Source organism: Schistocerca piceifrons, chromosome 4, assembly GCF_021461385.2.
Source record: "Schistocerca piceifrons isolate TAMUIC-IGC-003096 chromosome 4, iqSchPice1.1, whole genome shotgun sequence".
NCBI lineage: Eukaryota > Metazoa > Arthropoda > Insecta > Orthoptera > Acrididae > Schistocerca > Schistocerca piceifrons.
In genome coordinates, this window is record NC_060141.1 from 378022183 (window position 1) to 378045761 (window position 23579).

Consider the following 23579-nt stretch of genomic DNA (forward strand, 5'->3'; position numbering starts at 1 on the left):
AAAATGGGCATCTACCTGGGAGCCTGTATCTAATATTTTCTGGGTCTCATGAACAAATAAAGCGAGTTGAGTCTTAGACGATCGCTGTTTGCGGAATCCTTGTTGATTCCTACAGAGTAGATTCTGGTTTTCCAGAAACGAGATGATACGCGAGCAAAAAACATGTTCTAAAATTCTACAACAGATCGATGTCAAAGGTCTATAGTTTTGCGCATCTGCTGGACGACCCTTCTTAAAAACTGGGACTACCTGTACTCTTTTCCAATCATTTGGAACCTTCCGTTCCTCTAGAGACTTGCGGCACACGGCTGTTAGAAGGGGGGCAAGTTCTTTCGCGTACTCTGTGTAGAATCGAATTGCTATCCCGTCAGGTCCAGTGGACTTTCCTCTGTTGAGTGATTTCAGTTGCTTTTCTATTCCTTGGACACTTATTTCGATGTCAGCCATTTATTCGTTCGTGCGGGGATTTAGAGAAGGAACTGCAGTGCGGTCTTCCTCTGTGAAACAGCTTTGGAGTGTCTGAATATGCTGTTTCGAGCCACTTACTGATTTAACGTAAGACCAGAACTTCCCAGGATTTTCTGTCAAGTCGGTATATAGAATTTTACTTTCGAATTCACTGAACGCTTCACGCATAGCCCTCCTTACGCTAACTTTGACATCGTTTAGCTTCTGTTTGTCTGAGAGTTTCTGGCTGCGTTTAAACTGAAAGGGCTTCCAGCTTCCTCATTAGTGAACGCTGCTAAGAGCTATTCGGCGATGCTTGCCCACCAGCTGCCATTGCACTTTCTCCGAAAAGCCAGCGCGACAGCAGTTGGGGACGCGAATACCAACCTTCTCGGCGAATTCGTCTGCAGCGCGCAGCTTGGACCGGGATGACGTCCTAGCGGCAGAGATCTCGTCCTCGAGCGCCGCGATGCGTGCCCGGGACTCGCGGACGCGCCGCGAGCTGAAGAAGTCGTCCTCCTCGTCGGCGTCGTCGACGGAGCCGATCAGCCGCCGCCGGCCGACGCCCGCGCGCCGGAAGGGCGACGAGTCCTCGCCCTCGGCTTCATCCAGCAGGGCCGACAGGGGCCGCCTCTGCGGCGAGAAACGAACGCACGTTTCACTCCCAAACTTTGTCTGAACTCTAGACGGTGAACTCGAACTCCACTGACAAAATTTCGGGAGTTTTACAGGAATATCTTCATACATAAAAGTAGCTTCTGGTGTATCCCAAAGGAGTGTTGTAGGATAATTATATAGGGTGTAAATTTTAAGTTGACGAACCAAAATAACTCGAAAAATAAGCTTCACATGAAAAAATGTGTAGAATCCAAAGCTGATTATTTTCGAGGGGGACATCTGCTGGTGCTAAAATTAGCCCGCCAGCAACCCAGCCCCCTGCGGGTGGGACGGGAGGCAACTTTAAAATTTCAAATGGGAACCCCCATTTTTTATTGCAGAATCAGATTCTATATCAAAACCTACGTACATTTTGTCTTAAACATTTGTTTTGATTCTTGGTAGTTGGCGCTGTAATTCAAGAAAATCCATGATCTCATTTTTGCGTGGAAAATGGTTACGGATAAATAAAAAATACTTATTCACTTTGTAAATTTTGATTCGCTAAAACTAAAACTCTCCCTCCTCCCCATAGGATGGGTTGAGAGAGAGAGGAATTAGAGTTTTACAAATGCTGACCCAAATATTAATTTTTTCCGCAGATTCGGATAAGTTTTGTTGTAAAACTCTAATTCCTCTCTCTCAAACCCCATCGTATGGGGAGAGAGGGAGAGTTTTAGTTTTAGCGAATCAAAATTTACGAAGTATGGCTCTGAGCACTATGGGACTTAACATCTGAGGTCATCAGTCCCTTAGAACTTAGAACTACTTAAACCTAACTAACCTAAGGACATCACACACATCCATGCCCGAGGCAGGATTCGAACCTGCGACCGTAGTGATCGCGCGGTTCCAGACTGAAGCGCCTAGAACCGCTCGGCCATCAGGGGCCGGCATTTACGAAGGAAAATTAGTATTTTTTATTTATCTGTAACCATTTTCCACATAAAAATGAGAACATGGATTTTCTTGAATTACAGCGCCAACTACCAAGAATCAAAACAAATGTTTAAGACAAGATGTACGTAGTTTTTATGTGGAATCTGATTCTGCAATAAAAAGTGGGGTTCCCAACTGAAATTTTAAAATTGCCTCCCGCCCCACCCCCGTGGGCTGGGTTGCTGGGCTAATTTTAGCACGAGCAGATGTCCCCCCTCGAAAATATTCAACTTTGGATTCTACACATTTTTTCGTGTGAAGTTTATATATCGAGTTATTCTGGTCTGTCAACTTAAAATTTACACCCTGTATATAAGGGACCCTGTATATAAGGACGAAGAAATAGTCGCACACTCGGACTTCGCAGAGCGGTTCCTCACGTACTAGCAATACGAAAATATCTCTCAAAATTTCGTCCCACGCATCTTTCAGGCAATAAATGGACGTTAAAGTTTTACAATCTGGCAACACTGTAATCACATGTACGGTAACTACCTCCGTCAGAATATAGTAGTAGTGCTGTGCAATTGCAGCAGTGGGAAGCGTTTTGGGTTAGCATGCAGGAGATCGGGGGTTCGATTATGAGTCTAGGCTTATTTGTTTTTATTAACTAAAAGTAGTCTGCGTGCTACCGTATCTGGCGTCTTAATCGTCAACAGCGATCTTCTACAAAACATTTGCAGTTACGTACCATGAACACAGAAATGGAAATATAATCGTTTTCATTGGTCAGGTTTTAAAGAAACCTTTTGCAGGTCGTGGACGCGAATTGTTTCGCACCTCTGCATCTACTAGATTTCAGACTTGCTTCGTGTGTGTCCTCCCCCAATGGTCCCCACGATTAATACCAACTATTGTTCTTGCCACGCTCAGGCCCATTACATTTCGTTAGGACCTTATGTCACCAGTAGGGCTATCAACGTGCTTTGCAAATAATTTCGATGGGACCACTGGGTGAGGGTACACACAAAAAAGTTTGTAATCTAGTAGATCCAGTGGTGAGAGATAATTCGCGTCCACGAAGTGCAAAAGGTTGATTTAAAAGATTACCATTGGAAACGATTGTATTTCCATTTGTGTGCTCATAGTAAGTAACTGCAAATTTTTTGGAGAAGACCCACTGTAATCGCTGTGTGACGATTAAGACGCCAGATACTGGAAGACGCAGACTACTTTTAGCAAATAAAACAAACAAGCCTCGACCCAGAATCGAATCCTCGACCACCTACCTGCTGACACAAAACGCTGTCCACTGCACCAATGGCATAGCAGTGCTGTCAATTATATATGGGGGTAGTTACCATACAAGTGCTTATAGTGTTGCCAGATTCCAAATCTTTAACATCCATCTACTGCCTGAAATACGTTCAGGACGAAACTTTGTGAAAGACATATGCGAGGAATCGTGCTGTGAAGTGCAAGTGCGCGATTTTTTCTTCACCCTGTATATATATATATATATATATATATATATATATATATATATATATATATATATATATATATGTATATATATCATGGGTGTCCCTCAACAGTGTCGTCAGGAGCATTTTCTATGATGTTTCGACAGATATTTGCAATTCCGTTTTTCCAATGTGTAGCTGTAATCAGCTCAAACATGTACTGATTATCACATTTTTCACGTAACGCCCAACCAGTGCAGGCGGAAAGCGTCCGGTTGTTTCCCACTAGAAACAAAATGATTCATGAAACGGAATTTTAGGCGCGCATTCTACAGAGCTGTACAAAATTAGTCTATTGCGATGTTTGTTTTATCGGTATGTATTAAGAGCGACAGTAAAACATGGGGAATAACCAGTACCCTAGCAGTGACAGAAGCGCTGCTCCATGGCTCTAGCAAGCAGGGCACGCCAAGGCGGTGCTTTCGCTGCTCAAATACTCATTATTCTTCGTAGTTTATTGTCCCTGTTAACGCATACCGAAAAAACAAATATTACACTAAATTAGTCTGCGACCGCTCCATGAAATGTGCACTAAAATTCCTTTTCAAAAATCCTTTTGTTTGTAACGGAAAATAAACCGACTCTTTCTGTTGTGTTCTTGATATATATATCACAGTATACAGGGTGATTCCGCTGCCCCTACCGATAGGCTTTATGCAACCTGCAACAGTATACAGGGTGATTCCACTGTCCCTACCGATAGGCTTCATGCAACCTGCAACCTGCAACGTTATATATATATATATATCACAGTATATAGGGTGATAGGGTGATACCGCTGCCCCTACCAATAGTCTTTATGCAACCTGCAACGTCTTCATAAACAAGGAGCGAGCTTCTGACATTCTCTCACTCGCTACATGCAGACTGTTAGTACTGCAGAAAAAGTGAACAACACTTTTCTTTAGGAAATTTAGTATAGTTCAATTTTACACTGGGATACGTTTTCGCTGGAAGCCATGGTTTTTGAGTTATTGAAGAAAAAAGCAAGGTAACTTTTGTACGTTTTTCTTGAATCATTCGAGAACTATAGCCTCTAGCAAAGACGTATCGCAGTAAAAAAGTTAAACACATTACATTTCCTACAAGAAGGTTATGTTCATTCCGTAGGAATAATAGTTTGCACAAAGAGAGTGAGAGAACATGATAAACCTGCAATGGTTTGTGAAGGTATTGCGGGTTGCATAAAACCCCCAGTAGGGGCAGATGAATCACGCTGTATAATTCAGCACCACAGAAGGACCTACAGCACTTCGAAGTTATGTATATCTTACTTATTTATTGTGCATATCGTAAGTAAACCTATTAATGTGTCACAATTTTATAGATGTCTGACTATTTCTATTGGTCATCTCAACTACCGATACATCAGGTTTAGCGAGCCAGCCGTTGTGAGACAGAGTGCCTGAATGTTCGCCAATCCAGGAACGCACGAGTGCAGCCCTGTACATACATCTGTTGTTATTTTGGAACATAGGAGTGACCACAGCGTATTCATCATGATGGTATAGAAGAAAGGACATTATTTGGTAACTAAGAACTTTGAAATAAGCCTGGTGAAACAGTGAGTCGAAATCTTGGCCGAAATTTTAACCAAAACTTCACAGAGCCACATCCACACACTGGACCTCATTGAGCCATCGGTACACTCAAGGCTCAAAAAAATGGTTCAAATGGCTCTGAGCACTATGGGACTTAACATGTGAGATGATCAGTCCCCTAGAACTTTGAATTATTTAAACCTAACTAACCTAAGGACATCACAAACATTCATGCCCGAAGCAGGTTTCGAATCAGCGACCGTAGCGGTCGCGCGGTTCCGGACTGAAGCGCCTAGAACCGCTCGACCACCACGGCAGGCTACACTCAAGGCCTTGCGTCATTTACAGAGGTAAAGTCTTGGCTCGTCGGTCCACATTAAATGCCTCTACTCAGCTGCGGTCCAGTTTCCGTGTTGTATGGCCCACTAAAGGAGTGCTTCACGTGTCACTGTGAACATTGTCCTTTTGAGAGGCACCCGACACCAAATCTGCACTGCATGTAATTAAGGAATGGAGATTAGAGTTCAATGTCTAATCGGCAGCTTGGTCGTTAAGAGACGGAGCACAAGGTATGATTACGAAATGATGGGGATGGAAATCGTCTGTGCCCTTTTAAAGGAGTTATCCCAACATTCACCCAGAGCATCATATGGAAATGACGGAAAACCTAAATCTGGATGGCTGGAGTTCCGTTGATATTATTCACACGGAACCTAAGGCGGCCGCGGTGGCCGAGCGGTTCTAGGCGCTTCAGTCCGGATCCGTGCAACTGGTACGGTCACAGGTTCGAATCCTGCGTCGGGCATGTATGTGTGTGATGTCCTTAGGTTAGTTAGGTTTAAGTAGTTCTAAGTTCTAGGGGACTGATGAACTCAGATGTTAAGTCCCATAGTGCTCAGAGCCAATTGAACCATACGGAACCTAGTTGAGATGTACCTGCGTTGACAGACAGCAACAATTCCTGTCATATTTGAAAATGATTGTCATTGACAAGGTATGACATTCGCACAGGCATACACCATTTCACTGCCACGACGTACGTCAGCGATGGAGGGTCACGTTACCGCTTAGTAGCAGAACTACAGCACTCTAAAGTGATCAGTGTGCTCTGTTGGAGGTGGAGAGAGGTGGCTTATGTTTTGTCCAGCGAACGTATTGTAGTCAATGTTGTGTGAATGTTGATTCCGTGTGGCTGCGATACTTTCAAACAGTTTCGAATAACAAAAATATGAGTGTAAATGGAAGAGAGGTATGACGTAACAGGTGTTACCTCTGGAAATTCTGCGTCAGGGGTGGCGCGCGACCGCGAGCCGAGCGACGCCTCTGCGTCGGCGAGAGCGCCCCGCAGCGAGGAGAGGCCGCCGGTGCCGGCTTCGGACCTGCCGGAGTACTTGCGGTCCACGTCGTCCAGCACCGGCTTGTAGTAGCGCTCGCCCGCCCGGAAGTTGCAGTCGTACACTTTGGTGCGCCGCGGCCGCGTCGAAATCCGGCTGGACATTTTGTCTGCAACAGCACACACGTGGCAGTTCAGAAAAGCAGCCAGGCAGCACATATCGCTGTACAGTGTGTAACATTATTGCAAAGTGGACTATCTATTATTAAAATTAAGTCGATCGCGATCACTAGCAGCAGACGATGTAACCAGAGAGCACACATGACTGCACAATGTATCACATAACTGCCGTGTCGACTACCAGTTAATTAAGTCGATCGCGACCAATAACAACAGACTCTTTGACCTTAATCTACAGTACTGGCCATTAAAATTGCTACACCAAGAAGAAATGCAGATGATAAATGGGTATTCATTGGACAAATATATTATCCTAGAACTGACATGTGATTACATTTTTACGCAATTTGGGTGCATAGATCCTGCGAAATCAGTACCCAAAACAACCACCTCTGGCCGTAATAACGGTCTTGATACGCCTGGGCATTGAGTCAAACAGAGTTTGGATGGCGTGTACAGGTACAGCTGCCCATGCAGCTTCAACACGATACCACAGTTCATCAAGAGTAGCGATTGGCGTATTGCGACGAGCCAGTTGCTAGGTCACCATTGACCAGACATTTTCAATTGGTGAGAGATCTGGAGAATATGCTGGCCAGGGCAGCAGTCGAACATTTTATGTATCCAGAAAGGCCCGTACATAAACTGCAACAAGCAGTCGTGCATAATCCTGCTGAAATGTAGAGTTTCGCAGGGATCCAATGAAGGGTAGAGCCACGGGTAGTAACACATCTGAAATGTAACGTCCACTGTTCAAAGTGCCGTCAATGCGAACAAGAGGTGACCGAGACGTGTAACCAATGGCACCCCAAATCATTACGCCAGGTGTTACGCCAGTATGGCGATGACGAATACACGCTTCCAATGTGCGTTCACCGTGATGTCGCCAAACACGGATGCGACCATCATGATGCTGTAAACAGAACCTGGATTCATCCGAAAAAATGACGTTTTGCCATTCGTGCACTCAGGTTCGCCGTTGACTACACCATCGCAGGCGCTCCTGTCTGTGATGCAGCGTCAAGGGTAACCGCAGCCATGGTCTCCGAGCTGATAGTTCATGCTGCTGCAAACGTCGTCGAACTGTCCGTGCAGATGGTTGTTGTCTTGCAGACGTCCCCATCTGTTGGCTCAGGGATCGAGACGTGGCTGTACGATCCGTTGCAGCCATGCGGATAAGATGCCTATCATCTCGACTGCTAGTGATACGAGGCCGTTGGGATCCAGCACGGCGTTCCGTATTACATCTACATCTACATCTACATTTATACTCCGCAAGCCACCCAACGGTGTGTGGCGGAGGGCACTTTACGTGCCACTGTCATTACCTCCCTTTCCTGTTCCAGTCGCGTATGGTTCGCGGGAAGAACGACTGTCTGAAAGCCTCCGTGCGCGCTCTAATCTCTCTAATTTTACATTCGTGATCTCCTCGGGAGGTATAAGTAGGGGGAAGCAATATATTCGATACCTCATCCAGAAACGCACCCTCTCGAAACCTGGCGAGCAAGCTACACCGCGATGCAGAGCGCCTCTCTTGCAGAGTCTGCCACTTGAGTTTATTAAACATCTCCGTAACGCTATCACGGTTACCAAATAACCCTGTGACGAAACGCGCCGCTCTTCTTTGGATCTTCTCTATCTCCTCCGTCAAACCGATCTGGTACGGATCCCACACTGATGAGCAATACTCAAGTATAGGTCGAACGAGTGTTTTGTAAGCCACCTCCTTTGTTGATGGACTACATTTTCTAAGCACTCTCCCAATGAATCTCAACCTGGTACCCGACTTACCAACAATTAATTTTATATGATCATTCCACTTCAACTCGTTCCGCACGCATACTCTCAGATATTTTACAGAAGTAACTGCTACCAGTGTTTGTTCCGCTATCATATAATCACACAATAAAGGATCCTTCTTTCTATGTACTCGCAATACATTACATTTGTCTATGTTAAGGGTCAGTTGCCACTCCCTGCACCAAGTACCTATCCGCTGCAGATCTTCCTGCATTTCGCTACAATTTTCTAATGCTGCAACTTCTCTGTATACTACAGCATCATCCGCGAAAAGCCGCATGGAACTTCCGACGCTATCTACTAGGTCATTTATATATTTTGTGAAAAGCAATGGTCCCATAACACTCCCCTGTGGCACGCCAGAGGTTACTTTAACGTCTGTAGACGTCTTTCCATTGATAACAACATGCTGTGTTCTGTTTGCTAAAAACTCTTCAATCCAGCCACACAGCTGGTCTGATATTCCGTAGGCTCTTACTTTGTTTATCAGGCGACAGTGCGGAACTGTATCGAACGCCTTCCGGAAGTCAAGAAAAATAGCATCTACCTGGGAGCCTGTATCTAATATTTTCTGGGTCTCATGAACAAATAAAGCGAGTTGGGTCTCACACGATCGCTGTTTCCGGAATCCATGTTGATTCTGGGTTTCCAAAAACGACATGATACTCGAGCAAAAAACATGTTCTAAAATTTTACAACAGATCGACGTCAGAGATATAGGTCTATAGTTTTGCGCATCTGCTCGACGACCCTTCTTGAAGACTGGGACTATCTGTGCTCTTTTCCAATCATTTGGAACCCTCCGTTCCTCTAGAGACTTGCGGTACACGGCTGTTAGAAGGGGGGCAAGTTCTTTCGCGTACTCTGTGTAGAATCGAACTGGTATCCCGTCAGGTCCAGTGGACTTTCCTCTATTGAGTGATTCCAGTTGCTTTTCTATTCCTTGGACACTTATTTCGATGTCAGCCATTTTTTCGTTTGTTCCATATTCTGCTACCACTCTTTGGATCTCGACCAATGCGAGCAGCAATGCCGCGATACGATAAACCGCAATCGCGATAGGCTACAATCCGACCTTTATCAAAGTCGGAAACGTGATGGTACGCATTTCTCCATCTTCCACGAGGCATCACAACAACGTTTCACCAGGTAACGCTGGTAAACTGCTGTTTGTGTATGAGAAATCGGTTGGGAACTTTCCTCATGTCAGCACGTTGTAGGTGTCGCCACCGGCGTCAACCTTGTGTGAATGCTCTGAAAAGCTAATCATTTGCATATCACATCATCTTCTTCCTGTTGGTTAAATTTCGCGTCTGTAGCACGTCATCTTCATGGTGTAGCAATTTTAATGGCCAGTAGTGTAAATTGAAATCAGGGTAAATTCCATTATTCGTTCAGAAGACATTTTTACAACAAGAGCGCAACATTCCTGATTCTTCGGAAATGATATTTTAAGATTCATGTAAGAAGTCAATATTCCGAACGTTGAAACTAGTTAAATTCATTACCTCATATATTGCTACTATGAACTGAGGAACTATAATGGCTAAAGACCATAATACCGATTAGTTATACTTAAAGGGCAGCTACTCACGGGGGTCCAGTGTGGGCTGTAATTATCATATGGCAGCGGAACTTGATATGCTGGCGCGTTATCGCAGAACCAATTTACGCTGTAAAAACCATTATTTCCAAAAAACTGGGTTATTTCGGAAATCAGCCTTATGCAAACACAACTAGTTTATTTTTATATTTCCCCAGACATGTTTCGACACCAATGTGTCATCTTCTGTGGGTTAACTTTTATTTTCTGTAAAATAATCATTTAACTACTGTAGGCCTAAGAAATACTATATTTGCAATTTGATACGTTTTGTTTGGACACTCTCCTTAAAATTACATTGTTAATTGCACTGTATTATTAGACATCGACTTTAGTGCTCGTTTTCGTCGTTTTTTTTTTTTTTTGTTTTTTTTCAGCATGTCATCTGAAAACTAGCCATGAAGAAAATTATAGCATATTTGTGGAGAGCTCTTTCGAGGTTAGAGGTTATGTACGTTTCTGTACTTACATTTTCCGTCCTTTTTCGTGTCTCTGGTTGGTGTCTCACTCAGCTACTACTGAGTGAAAGCAATGCACTAAATAGTAGCTGATTGAAACACCAACCAGGGACACAGTATCACAAATGTGATATTGTACTTTACAGAAAATAAAAGTTAACCCACGGAAGATGACACATTGGTGTCGAAACATGTATGGGGAAATATCAAAATAAACTTATTGTGTTTGCATAATGCCGATTTCCGAAATAACTCAGATTTTAAATCGCAAACACGGAAGAACGAGAAGAGGAGCTTCAAACCTCAGTAACATGATTATCTCATTATTTCCAATTGTGGCCACCAGGGAAAATCTTCCGCTGTACACTGTTTGGTGACGGCGTGACATCCACGCTGTCACTTGACAACCAATAACGTGACTGAACAGTATGGCTATCGAGAAGACAGACAACGCACTGCATTGAGGGAGTATCGCCGACTGAAAGGTCTAAGGAGAAGCCTGATGTCATTAAATGGCTTAAAGAAGATGATGATGAAATTCGAAAACACGGATAAGCTTGCAGAGGCATTTTTGTTTCTGTAATGTAGAAGTTCTAATGTAAGATGTGAGAAGCTTCCTCGGATTATGTTCTTATTACCGTCGTTTTATCAAAGACTTTTGTATCAAAGCCAGGCCACTCCAAGGGTTGTTAAAAGCCGATGCTAAATTTATCTGGGGTGCTGCTCAACAAGATTCTTTCGATGTGCTGCGAAAAGCTCCGACGACTGACCCTGTACTTGGTCTGTATGATGAGAGAGCACCTACAGAACTACACACAGATGCCAGTGGGTATGGGATCGGTGCTGCTCTGGCGCAGATTTCTAACTGAAAAGAGAAGGTTATAGCCTATGCTTCTAGGATACTTACAAAATCGGAGAGAAACTACGGAACTACAGAAAGAGAATGTCTTGCTGTGATCTGGGCCATGTGCAAATTTCGACACTATCTCTATGGAAGCCCATTCACAGTTGTTGCAGATCATCATTCACTTTGTTGGTTGATAGGTCTTAAGGATCCAACAGGACGACTCGCCATGTGGGCACTACGTCTTCAAGACTGTCTACATCATCATCTACATGGATACTCTGCAAATCACATTTAAGTGCCTGGCAGAGGGTTCATCGAACCACCTTCACAATTCTCTATTATTCCAATCTCGTATACCGCGCGGAAAGAATTAATATCTACATCTTCCGTACGAGCGCTGATTTCCCTTTTTGTATCGTGGTGATCGTTCCGTACTATGTAGGTCGGTGTCAGCAAAATATTTTCGCATTCGGAGGAGAAAGTTGGTGACTGGAATTTCGTGAGAAAATTCCGTCGCAACGAAAAACGCCTTTCTTCTAATGATTTCCAGCCCAAATCCCATATCATTTCTCTGACACTCTCTCCCATATTTCGCGATAATACAAAACGTGCTGCCTTTCTTTGAACTTTTTCGATGTACTCCGTCAGTCCTACCTGCTAAGGATCCCACACCGCGCAGCAGTATTCTAAAAGGACTGACAAGGGTCGTGTAGGCAGTCCCCTTAGTAGGTATGACATTACCATAGTGTACAAAAATGGAAGAAAACACCAAGATGCCGACTATCTCTGAAGAAACCCTGTGCAAAACCATCAAGACTTTGATGAAGATAGTGACTGTTTCGCTGCACTCCAGGATCTCTCTGCTGAGCAGAAGATGAACGCCAGTATATCTCAAATTATGCTTGCTTTAAATCGGTCAGAGGATGTGAAAGGACAATTTAAGGTAGTTAATGGATTACTTTGCAAGAAAAACTTGGATCCGTTTGGATAGAGGTGTCTACCAGTGATTCCTAAACACATGCGCTTAGATGTTCTACAGAAATTCCATGACACACCTGAGGCCGGACAATTAGGATTTATTAAGACATACGATAGGATCCGCAAGTGATTTTTCTGGTCAGGTTTATTTAGGAGTGTCCGTCACCATGTGTCGCACTGTCGAGAGTACCAGAGGAGAAAGGCAGTTCTTTAGAAACCACCTGGACGACTCATACCAATTCCACCATCCGAAACGCCTTTCCAGCGTGTTGGGGTTGATCTCCTCAGACGTTTTCCAACGTCTGATAGTGTGAATAGATGAATTATTGTTTGCACTGATTATCTGACACGCTATGCCATTACAAAAGCCATGAAAACAGTCTAAGCATTCTAGGTAGCCAAATTCATCGTGGAAGACATTGTATTAAGACACGGTGCCCCAAGGTCGTTAATTAAGGATCGAGGGAACGTTTTTCTATCGAATCTTGTGACAGAGATAAGCCGTCGGTGCAACATTACTCATCACATGACGACTGCCTACCATCCTCAAACTAACGGGCTTACTGCACGCCTTAATAAGGCCTTGGCTGACATGCTATCAATGTTTGTCATTGTTGAGCAGAGCAACTGGGTTGAGGTACTACCTTTCGTGACGATCGCCTACAACACTGCCAAACAAGACACCATAGGATTTACGCCATTTTTCCTGGTGCATGGGCGTGAGGCGACTACGACGATGGACTCTGTGTGTCCGTTACGTCCTTATGACGTGGACGACTACTGCACCGGCCAGGTGTTAACCAGAACTGAGGAAGCTCGGCAGTTGGCTCGACTCGGCACGCTGCAGGCTCAAGAAAACGACCACCGAAGGCGTCCTATCCCAGTGGAAGTTATCGACGAGGTTGTTGTTGCTGTAACTGGCTATGCAGCAAATGCCCCGGGTAGTGCTACTGCTCGTGCAGCGTCACGAGAACTGTCAATTCCATGGTCAACAATACAGAAATATTTGTAGCCTATTTTGCACTGGTACCCGTACAAGAACCAGACGGTGCAGCAACTGAAACCCAATGATCCGCGGCAACATTCTGAATTTTCTCTTCGCTTTCTGGCACGGATAGAAGTTGATGACGTGTGACCGAGCAGTATTCTACGAAGTGACGAGGCACATTTTACACTACAGTGTGCCACGAATACTCGGAACTGCCGATTTGGGGCACTGTTAAACCGCTTATTGTTCACGAAAAGCTATTGCACTTGCCGTAGGTGGCCGTGTGGTGTGGATTCACAAACACCTTTATTCTCAGCCAGTTCTTTTGTGAAGACATAACACCCAGAGGGCCTGTCAAGTGTAGGGTGACGTCTGCACTTACAGCACGTGATTCTTGCTTTGGACGAGCGCAGCTGTGTGGAAACCACAGTTTGCATGCAAGATGGGACAACACCTCATGTCGCTCTCCCAGTGAAAGTCTGCTTAATGTAAACATCCACGAGCGTGTTGTCTTTAGAGATTTTCCAGATGTATGGTCTGCGGAATCACCTCATCTGAATCCATATGACCCTTGGCTCTGAGGATAACTAAAAGAATGCGTTTCCAGGGATACGTTCGGCCTCTATCCGATCTGAAGGCCAGTTTACAGGAATAGGTCGTTCAGATTCCACCGGAACTGATGCGAGCAACTGTTGATTTCGTCGTTTTACGAATGCAGCATTTCGTCTACGTCTCTGGTGCCTGTACTGAACAAATCGTGTAAGCGGCCTTTAGTATTAAAACCAACAACTCACTCCTTCGAACTGTTTCGCCTAGCAGTCAAAGCATAGTTGGCAGCTTCTTCGAACAAAGCTGGTATTTTTCTAGGTACCGGCAGCCCTAACGCCAGAATAAACAGATGCATATCTAAAATATTGTACAAATACAGTGAGCGTTTCAAAAAGGATCTTACTACTTTGAAAATTCAGAGATACTACAGACCTAATTGTGGCTTTCTTTTGTTGGAAAATAAATCAAGTTTTCAGTCACGTATTATGCTTGTACGTGCTGGCGACAGTGGTAGCAAAGGTGGCTTCTTTCATTGGTTCAGAGCGTGGCCGAGATGTGTTTTGGTTTGAAGAATCAAAGTAGCATAATTTTCGTACGGAGTTCGATCAAAGTCCTCCCGGAAGGCCTGCCACTTCTGAATGACGTAATCCCTTCGATGATGCTGGGTGCATGGGAAGCAATAAAAAATCCTTCGACTTCACTAAAATATTCCTAGAATCGGAACAGGAGTAACATACAAGTGTGTCAATACCGTTTTGCCTCATGCGAATTTGCATTCTGAAGTTGAGCGGATGAGGCGCTCATACCAGTAGCTTCCTCAACATGTGCTAGCACAGGGTAGTGTGAGTCGTCACCCCACCTCAAAGTAATTTTCTATAAGAAGCCGTTTCGCCCTTCTTTTTCTAATAGCTTATCAGCGGATATCTGTATCCACGCAATATTCAGTCATCCCTAATGTTAGAACCATACCCTCGAAATTTCCGTGAGAGCTCTGACGGTCAGTTTTACCTATGTATGTTCCATCAGAAATTTCAAAAAATTACGTTATTAGATTTACAGCAAACAATGCCGTATCTAAAAATTTTCTTACAAGAACACAACGTTGGTACACACTGGAGAATGGAAGCAAAGGACTACGTCCAGCTGCAGAATCTTGAGCGCCTGCTCATCCCTGCACACGTATTACATCAGCTTGATTTGCTAAGTCATTCGATTTCCCTAACATGCGGTACGGCGATAGACGAAGTGTGTTTGCCATGGAGCGTGGGTAAACAAGCGTCTACGTCACGTAAACAGCACCAGGAATAGACGCACCGCACGTGAACTGCAGGCGTGCCGTAGTCGTGGTGTCTGCTTAATGAAACCACGTGTTACTGCTGGCTGCGAGCCACTGGTACACTTGAACATCCACAACCAAGTCTACAGCTATTCTCTTTAAATGTTTGCAATGAACAGGGAAGAGTATGCTGTACAGAGCAACAAATATTACGGGCTCTCCCCCTTCACGGACTGAAGGTGAGAGAGATGAATGTTAACACGACACTTTGAGACATGCTGTTTGTTTCATTTTACAAATACGAGAACCACTGGAGTGGTACTTAAAAAAGAACTGAGGAGTGTGAGTTCACTCTGAAGACCGGCTTCCGCAATTTTCCAAGTCTGCTCTTAGGCACAGTACATCAGGTGTCTTGAACTGAATTTCTTTCTATTCAAAGTTTTCAGCATATCCATGACTCCGCTCCGCAATGAAAGGAAACCAGTGACTGTTTGCGCCGAATTTCTTTATAAGCGTTTGCAGACGGGGAATGATCCTCGGGTTAGAAAAAAAACGGTTGTAGGAATATACCAGAAAATTTGCTGTTATAATGAAGCACTTAGCTCACATTTATGCTTAGAGAATATTTCTTTACCACGTTCCAGATCTTTTAATGTTACTTATATTTATTTTGACCTACATATTAACGTACTAGTGTCGTACAAGCTGATATATTTAAATAATAGTGCCATCAACATCTACATAAGACATGCCCTGGTGGATATACACCTCTTCCAGACTATTTCATGCATTACTATCTTCACCTACATGCATCCATGTTGCTCCTCCATCTTCTCTACCGTCGTCTACCAGCCTTCCATTAGATCGTAGACTCGGCCATTTCCAATCTCTTGTAATGCAGGAAAGAAATTTTTCGGTCCATCTACCATCTATTCATAGGTACAAATGTCCTAATCAACTCTAGTTTCTTTCCGTGACAATCGTAATTACGTTTTACATTCCAATTTGCTCTGTATTCGCCTATCATCAACAGTTTTAAGTGTTTGTCGCGTTAAAAATCCTTTTGTCGTACACTTCCCGTTCCAGACCCATAGAAAGAACAGTTCGAAAACTGTATTCAGTTTACCAGAAGCGCTGTAGGCAGTATTTACTCTTCTTTTTATTTCTCTTGCTGTCCTCCTTAGCAAGTAAAGTAAAGCAATCATCACCCCGAATGATGGATTTGAGCACCACAGTGCTTCACTGGGCATGGTCCCATTGAGCTGAATTACTCAGCCAGTTATGGGAGGACCTACAGTTCAACATGAAATCCGAACCGTGGTGCAACCCAGTGTTTTTCTTATTCACAGACATAGCCAGAGGTGAAAGAAGTGATGACAGATAAAGGCTGAATGTATCCTTAGGAAGTGTAGTCCACCCAGAAAAGAGGTAACTTACAAAATGATCGTTCGACCAATACCGGAATATTGCTCGTCTGTCTGGGATTCGTACCGTATAGGATTGATAAAGGACATAGAGAAGATCCAAAGAAGGGCAGTACGTTTTGCTACTGGTTCATTTAATAACCGCGAAAGCGTCACGAAGATGCTCAGCCAACTCCAGAGCCGATGCTACAAGAGAGGCGTTCTGCATCAGGTGTGATTTACTGTTACAGTCCCGAAAGCGTGGGAAAGACCGGGGTTAGTTCGCATAGGGGTTAGATGGCTCATATCTTCTGTTTTCTGCTATCGTGGAGTTAGAGCGCTGCCATCGTGCTAGTGGAGAGTGTATCCAAATGTGCACCATTCAATGTAACTTCAGTCTGTTTGGAAGCGTCACGAAGGAATGGCCCATGTTTCATCGTAATTTTTTTTTCTGGCGACCCTGTCGATAGACCTGAGGCGCTATCTTTGTCGGTTTTCGAAAGAAAAGTTAACTGTGGTTGCATTCACGTATAATAATCTGTTATTTCTAATGTTGGGGATTTTGTGATATCCATTTCGTTTTTCATATCACCGTGAGACTAGCTGGCATAGTTATGTATGGGGTCAGTTGGCATTCCTATGGCAACTCGTCCCACATATATGCCAACTAACTCATGCGTTACCATTCATTAAAAAAGAAACAATATCTGTAAATAAGAATAAATACACATAACCCCAGAAGAAATTCGGCCTTCCAACACAGGCCACAACAGCAATCCAACCATCGCTGATAAGTAATATTTACTTGAACAGACAGTCCCATCAAAGATACAATCGTGCTGAAAGGCCAATAAGAAGAAAAAACCATATACAGTCAAGAAGGTTGACAGGGGTAAGGTTGACAAGTCGAACAGGAACGTCTCAGAAGATGTCGATCTGAATTTTAACATACGGACTGTGATGGCGACGTCTCAGACTTTATCTGTGTAGGAAGGGACAGCAGCTTGGCATTATTAATAGTAGTTCTGGGTCTGACGGACGTCTCTATGACAAGAGCTCTCACCCTTCACCTCCTGCCAGGACGATGGTGAATGTCCACATTCGATAGTTGTAATGAATCCTGGAGGACCTCAGAAAGATGACAACAGGTTAGACTGAACATGATCAACAACGAATGCTACAGTATCTCAAGCGCCCCCCCCCCCCCCTCCCTGATCTCCCTGAAATCCATGTAAACGGTTTTTTTTATTCTATTTATTTATTTATTTGTGGAGTACCAACCCTGCTAGTGTCCAGGGAAGAATATCGAAACCGATGGTAATGAAATTCACGTGTTCACTGTGGTCAAAAAGAGGACAAACTGAAGCCTGGCAGACGAGGATGATTCAATTAGGTATGACTAAAGTAAAATTGTGCGCAAGTTGAACCGACCTGTTCAAATAAACGAGCGCCCAAATCCTATATTTGATTTAAAATATTGATCTGTTTCTATCTGAATAACTACAGGTAAGTAGGATTTAGTTTTCTTGAAGGATTAGTTGTTTTTTCTTACGTTTCAGTTGATACTATTGTGTATACATTTAAGCAGAATTTATATTTGTTCAAATATTATTTCTCCAGGAAATATTATTTCTTCACGCTCTTTTCGGGATTTTGTTCCTCAAATATTATTTCAGTGAATCTCACGCATTGTAGAAACGAATAACGTAACGACTTCTCACTATTAAGTTGTATATGACTACCTAGTGATATCCGTACTGGCTTCTCAGTGGGTGGACAATTAATCATTAACTTACGCAGGACTACTTAGTGGTGTCTGCACCGACATCTCAGTAGATGGGCTATCAGTCATTAACTTAAGTAGAACTATCTAGTGGTGTCTGTACTGACCTTCCAGTAGATCGACTGTTAACGATTAACTTACGTGTGGCTGTCTAGTGATGTCTGTGTCGACATCTCAGTAGATTAACTTACATATGGCTACCTATGATGTATGCACTGATCTCTCAGTAGATGGGCTATTAACCGTTAGCCATTAGCTTACGTGACATAGGGATGTCTGTACCAATCTTTTAGTAGATTAGCTGTTAATTATTAAGTACATAGAAAGAAACTATCATGTGTGCTTCTGCTAACAATTCTGAAAAAGCTATATGAACAATAAGAGAATATTTCTAAGTTAAATACTGTCATAAGGTTTTTAAGACAAGCCCAGCATCGCAGTTCTTCAAGAAAGTCAGTGGATTAGGTCATATGAAAATTTCCTATTATTATTATCAACACGGAGGTTGTGGGGTTTAAACAATACTGACTTCCAGTGCTTCAGACAAGAACTACTGTTCGAAACTATTGTCTCACGGGGACGAAAAATGTATGGGGATATTAATTCTGGCTGCCCTTCACCTTCGTTGACGGACTTCCAAATCCACGAACAGTCTCTGCTAAATATAAGCTGCTGTCGCAACCGTCTTCGCCGCTGTTTTACAACGGCTGTGGAGGGACCAAGTGACGTATGTCTTATTTGCAGACGCAAATCGAGCCCGCAGCAGCGCTCTGTCCGTAGCAGCAGAAAGCTTCCATAAACGAAGCTGTCAATATCGTGTTAGCCCGGATCACATTGCGTGCTAGCATCTGTTTATGACTACCTCTCTTTCAAGAGTATGCGTGAAACTTTGATAAAAAACGAAAAATATGAACAGTACTATTGGAAATTAGACAAAAAATATTCGTATCACATCTTTGGCTAGGAGACATCGGAAAGTTCAATCAATTTATTACCTTCAATGCTGCACGTCTGCACCATTCCTCCGCAACATGTGAGAGCTGCGGTTATATTTTTAATTCGGATAACTGTGATAAGCGCGCGTGTAGTATACAGCTGTGTTCCGTTGTCAATTATGAAGGAAGGGGATGAAACTCCGTCACCCACTGTTCTAGCGCACTACCAAAGGAGCCACTGATCTTAAAGTTTGTGCCAAACTGACGAATCACTATCAACAGATTCCCGGGTCCCCACTCTATGAGCAGCACTGCCGCAGCCAGAGTTTCAGAAACTACCCTCGGACGTAATGGGAATTTTCGTAGCATTTCCCGTAGACTCGACCTGTTTGATTCTCATTTATGACAGAAAGATAATGCCACGAAATTCCAAATAAAAAATTGCAATATACCTATGAATATTAGCATTACAGTTCGACGAATCCTTAAAGCACAAACCTACGAAATTTCCTTACCCCAATCGTCTGGGAAAGAGCAAGAGGGAAGAGACCCTTCTGTTTAAAAGCATGAAATGCAATATCCAAAAAATTAAAATCTAACAAAATACGAAGAAGACTGAGTTTTAAAGTAATAAACTGATTCTCAACCGGTAATTAAGAACTATACACCACTTCCTCTATTGTTTCTGGCTTTGAAATCCCAGTAGGCTGGATCTTACTCACGGCCACAGGAGTAATTTGTTATTACACACAATTTTTAAAATGTAGTCTTAACCTTAAACATTTATTTTAATTGCCGGCCGGGGTGGCCGAGCGGTTCTAGGCGCTACAGTCTGGAACCGCGCGACCACTGTGTGTGATGTCCTTAGGTTAGTTAGGTTTAAGTAGTTCTAAGTTCTAGGGGACTGATGACCTCAGAAGCTGAGTCCCATAGTGCTCAGAGCCATTTGATCCATTTAGTTTAATTACTTTGTGTCACTGGAATACACAAGCAGGCTAGTTCTGCCACTTTAATAATTTCACACACTTCTAAGAAAGGCAAATTTTCTGCACTCCTAACATTTTTTTATTTCAAGCTTTTCGACAAGTTTTATATTCTCCGCCATTTGCTTTTTGTTGATCATACATGCGTTTGCACTTAACGTTAATAAGTGTGCATGGTTCACGTTTTATCATGTCAGCTCGGAGGGAACCGATGTCACTTCCGTCGAATTTGATCTCACTGGTACTGGGTGTTTAACGTTTCTCCTCCTTTTATGCTAAGCTTCCTGTCACTACACAACCGACTTTGCTGTATTTACAATTAATTTCAATTTAATCGTCATTATGTTTGTCTTTCTCAGTAATCTATGTATCATATTGTGTAACCACATGTTTTTAAACAATAAAGTACCGAAATGTCACAAATTGTTTAATGTGTACATCTTTTATTATTTATACGAGGGCTATTCGGAAAGTAAGGTCCGATCGGTCGTAAAACAGAAACCACAGTGAAAATCATAAATGTTTTACTTGCAACACTTTGCTACACCTTTCAGTTACTCCGATTTAGACATTTGTCGTAGCGCTATACCAACTTTCCAATACCCTCGTCATAGAAGGCAACCGCCTGTGGTTTCCGCCATTTCTCTATGCTGGTCTGCAGTCTGTTGTTTGTGCCAAAATGTTGTCTTCATAGCCAGCGGTTCATGTGAACAGAGATGAAAATTAGTGAGAGCCAAGTCCTGGCTGCACGAGTATGGTGGGTGATCAAACACTTCGCATTGAAAACGCTGCAGGAGCGTCTTCATGGCCCCTGCAGTGCGCGACCGAGAATTGTCTCGAAGAATGAAGCTCACTGCAGGTGTGTTATGTGGGGTTGCATGAAATCAGGCGAAACCTCGCTGCAGGTATCCATATTTGCCGGTGTACATTACTATTCTAGGCACCTTTAAGTGCTCACTGTGTGCTCAGAACTGAAAAGAGCGACGTGACGTGATCGGCAGGCATACTAGAGGCACTGCATAACACATCTGTGCAAAGATTCTTTGGATTTTCACTGTCGTTTCCATTTTGAGACCTATCGGGCCTTACTTTCCAAACAGTCGTCGTCTATCACATTATGTATCATTTCGCATGCGTCCAAACAGCCCTTGTCTATCACATTATGTATCATTTTACACGTATAGAAAACATGTTCAATAGCTGGAATGAAATTTTCACCCTGCAGCGGAGTGTGCGCTGATATGAAAATTACTGGTGGATCAAACTGTGTGCCGGACCACGACTCGAACTTTGGATCTCTGCCTTTCGCATGCAAGTAGTCTACCGCTCTCTGTTGCATTTGCCAGCGAAAAGCAAAGGTCCCACATTCGAGTCTTGGTCTGGCATATAATTTTAATTTATGAGGAAGTTTCATCTTTAATAACATTTTTAACTTTAGAAATTAATTTGATTGGAAGTGCCGATAACTTAGAAAGAACAGCTTCGCTGAAAGATATCTAGAGACTAATGCACTACTAAACCCAAGCGTCTACGCCTTCAGGAGACGTGGACTGGAGGAAAATCTACGTTAAAGTCAACAAAGAAGCCATAGCGTTCACTGAGATTTTTTGCTATGTTTTCGACATGAAGTGAATAATAGTGTAAAATTTATTTCACTGTGTAAAGAAATCAGCGCAAAACAGCTTGTGAATCTAAAAAAACACTTTTCTTTAGTTTTCCAACATCTAAAACTCAAAGTAATTTGTGAGACTATGCGAACATGTTAGTCAGTATATACAATTACTAAGCACACTAATAGTTCTACAGTGTGTGAACATGTTATAATAGAGACAGGGTCGTTATAAGTATTTGATGCATGTTCCAGAAGTCGATTTTATCAAAGTAGAATGGCAAATATATGTCTGTTATGTGTAGCGGGGTTAGAAAATAACCGTTTGCTGCACGTTAAACATGCATAAACATTGTGCATTTGGTGGTGAAGAAAGGCTGCACAATATACAATCGTCTTTCAACGCTGATACGTAAAATTAAAAAAAAAAATTTAAAAGCTGTCCAAGTGCAAGTAGTACTTGCGCTCTGGGGACTCCATACAATCTTAGTTATGCGTATACATACTTTATCCATTCTGGGAATCGAAAATCTCTACGATTTTTGCCAGTTATGGACGTTAATACTGGCAAGATAAGGGCTCTGGGAATCGAAGATTTTAGAGAATGTTTTAATTTTCAGTTTGACGTCGGGTAGAAAATGGCAAAAGAAATATGTTTTTTGCGTGTGTAAAAATATGTGACATAAATGGCCGCATCTTTTGAATACACTGACTTAGAGGTTTCAATTTTTACACCACCAACGGACGATAGACCTTAGAACGTGACATAAATTTCAACTTTATATGTCTGTCTGTTCCCGATAAAAAGAGTTTTTAAGTCAGAGAGGCAACAGACAAACAGACAGACAGGCGAGCAACGAATTGATCCTACGAGGGCTATATGGAACGTGAGATCAGATAGCTCGCGGAATGGAAACGACAGTGAAAATCAGATGAAGTTTTGCAGAGATGTGGTGGAAGTGTCAATAGTATGCCTGTCGACTGCGTCACATTGCTCTTTTCAGTTCTGAGCACACAGTAGCGCATAAAGATGCCTACAACAATAGTGTCCTCAGTCAAAAGTGAATATCCGCTGCGAGGTTTCGCCTGATTTCATGCAAACCCATACTACATACCTACCATGAATTTCAGTCTCCGTGACAATTTTCGGCTGCATACTGCACTCTGCAGTGTTTTCGATGGGAAAGCGTATGATCACTTACCATACAGCCCGCAATTGGTTCTCTCTAATGTTCACCTCTGCTCACATGAACCACTGGCTGTGAGGACTACATTTTGGCACAGACAACGAACTACAGACCAACGTAGAGAATTGGCGGAAAGCACAGGCAGTTGCCTTCCACAACGAGGGTTTTGGAAAATTGGTTCACCACTACGACAAATATCTAAGTCGGAGCTGTGACTGTGTAGAGAAGCAGCTTAAAGGTGTAACAAACTGTATTAAATAAAACATTTTTGATTTTTACTGTGGTTTCCATTTCACGACCGATCGGACTTTACCTTCCCAGCAGCTTTCGTATAACGTGAAATACAGTGTGATTCAGCTCCCGCTACATATGGTTTTTATGTAATCGGGAGTACCTTCAAATACCAGGCATAAATTTTCATAAAATTGTCATACTCTCTCGCTCGCTGCTCGGAAACTGTTAGTCCTACAGAAAAATGAAGAGGATCTTTTCGTAGGAAATTTTGATGTGGTTAAATTTTGTAGCAGAATACGTGTTCGCTAGAAGCCATACTTTCCGAATTATTCAAGGAAAATGCACAAAACTGATCTTCAAACGCGTTTTTTCTTTAATAGCTCGAA

General features: G+C 43.0%; 1 protein-coding gene across 1 annotated transcript in view; it reads right to left on the reverse strand.

The window, feature by feature from the left end:
- Positions 1-23579, reverse strand: part of LOC124795272 — a 61972-nt gene that overhangs the window by 13435 nt on the left and 24958 nt on the right. The window contains exons 2-3 of the mRNA XM_047259219.1: positions 6318-6550; positions 835-1080 (exon numbers count right to left, since the gene is read on the reverse strand). Of these exons, the coding sequence (XP_047115175.1) occupies positions 835-1080; positions 6318-6545 (474 nt within the window). The 5' untranslated portion in view covers positions 6546-6550. The remainder of the gene's footprint in view (positions 1-834; positions 1081-6317; positions 6551-23579) is intronic.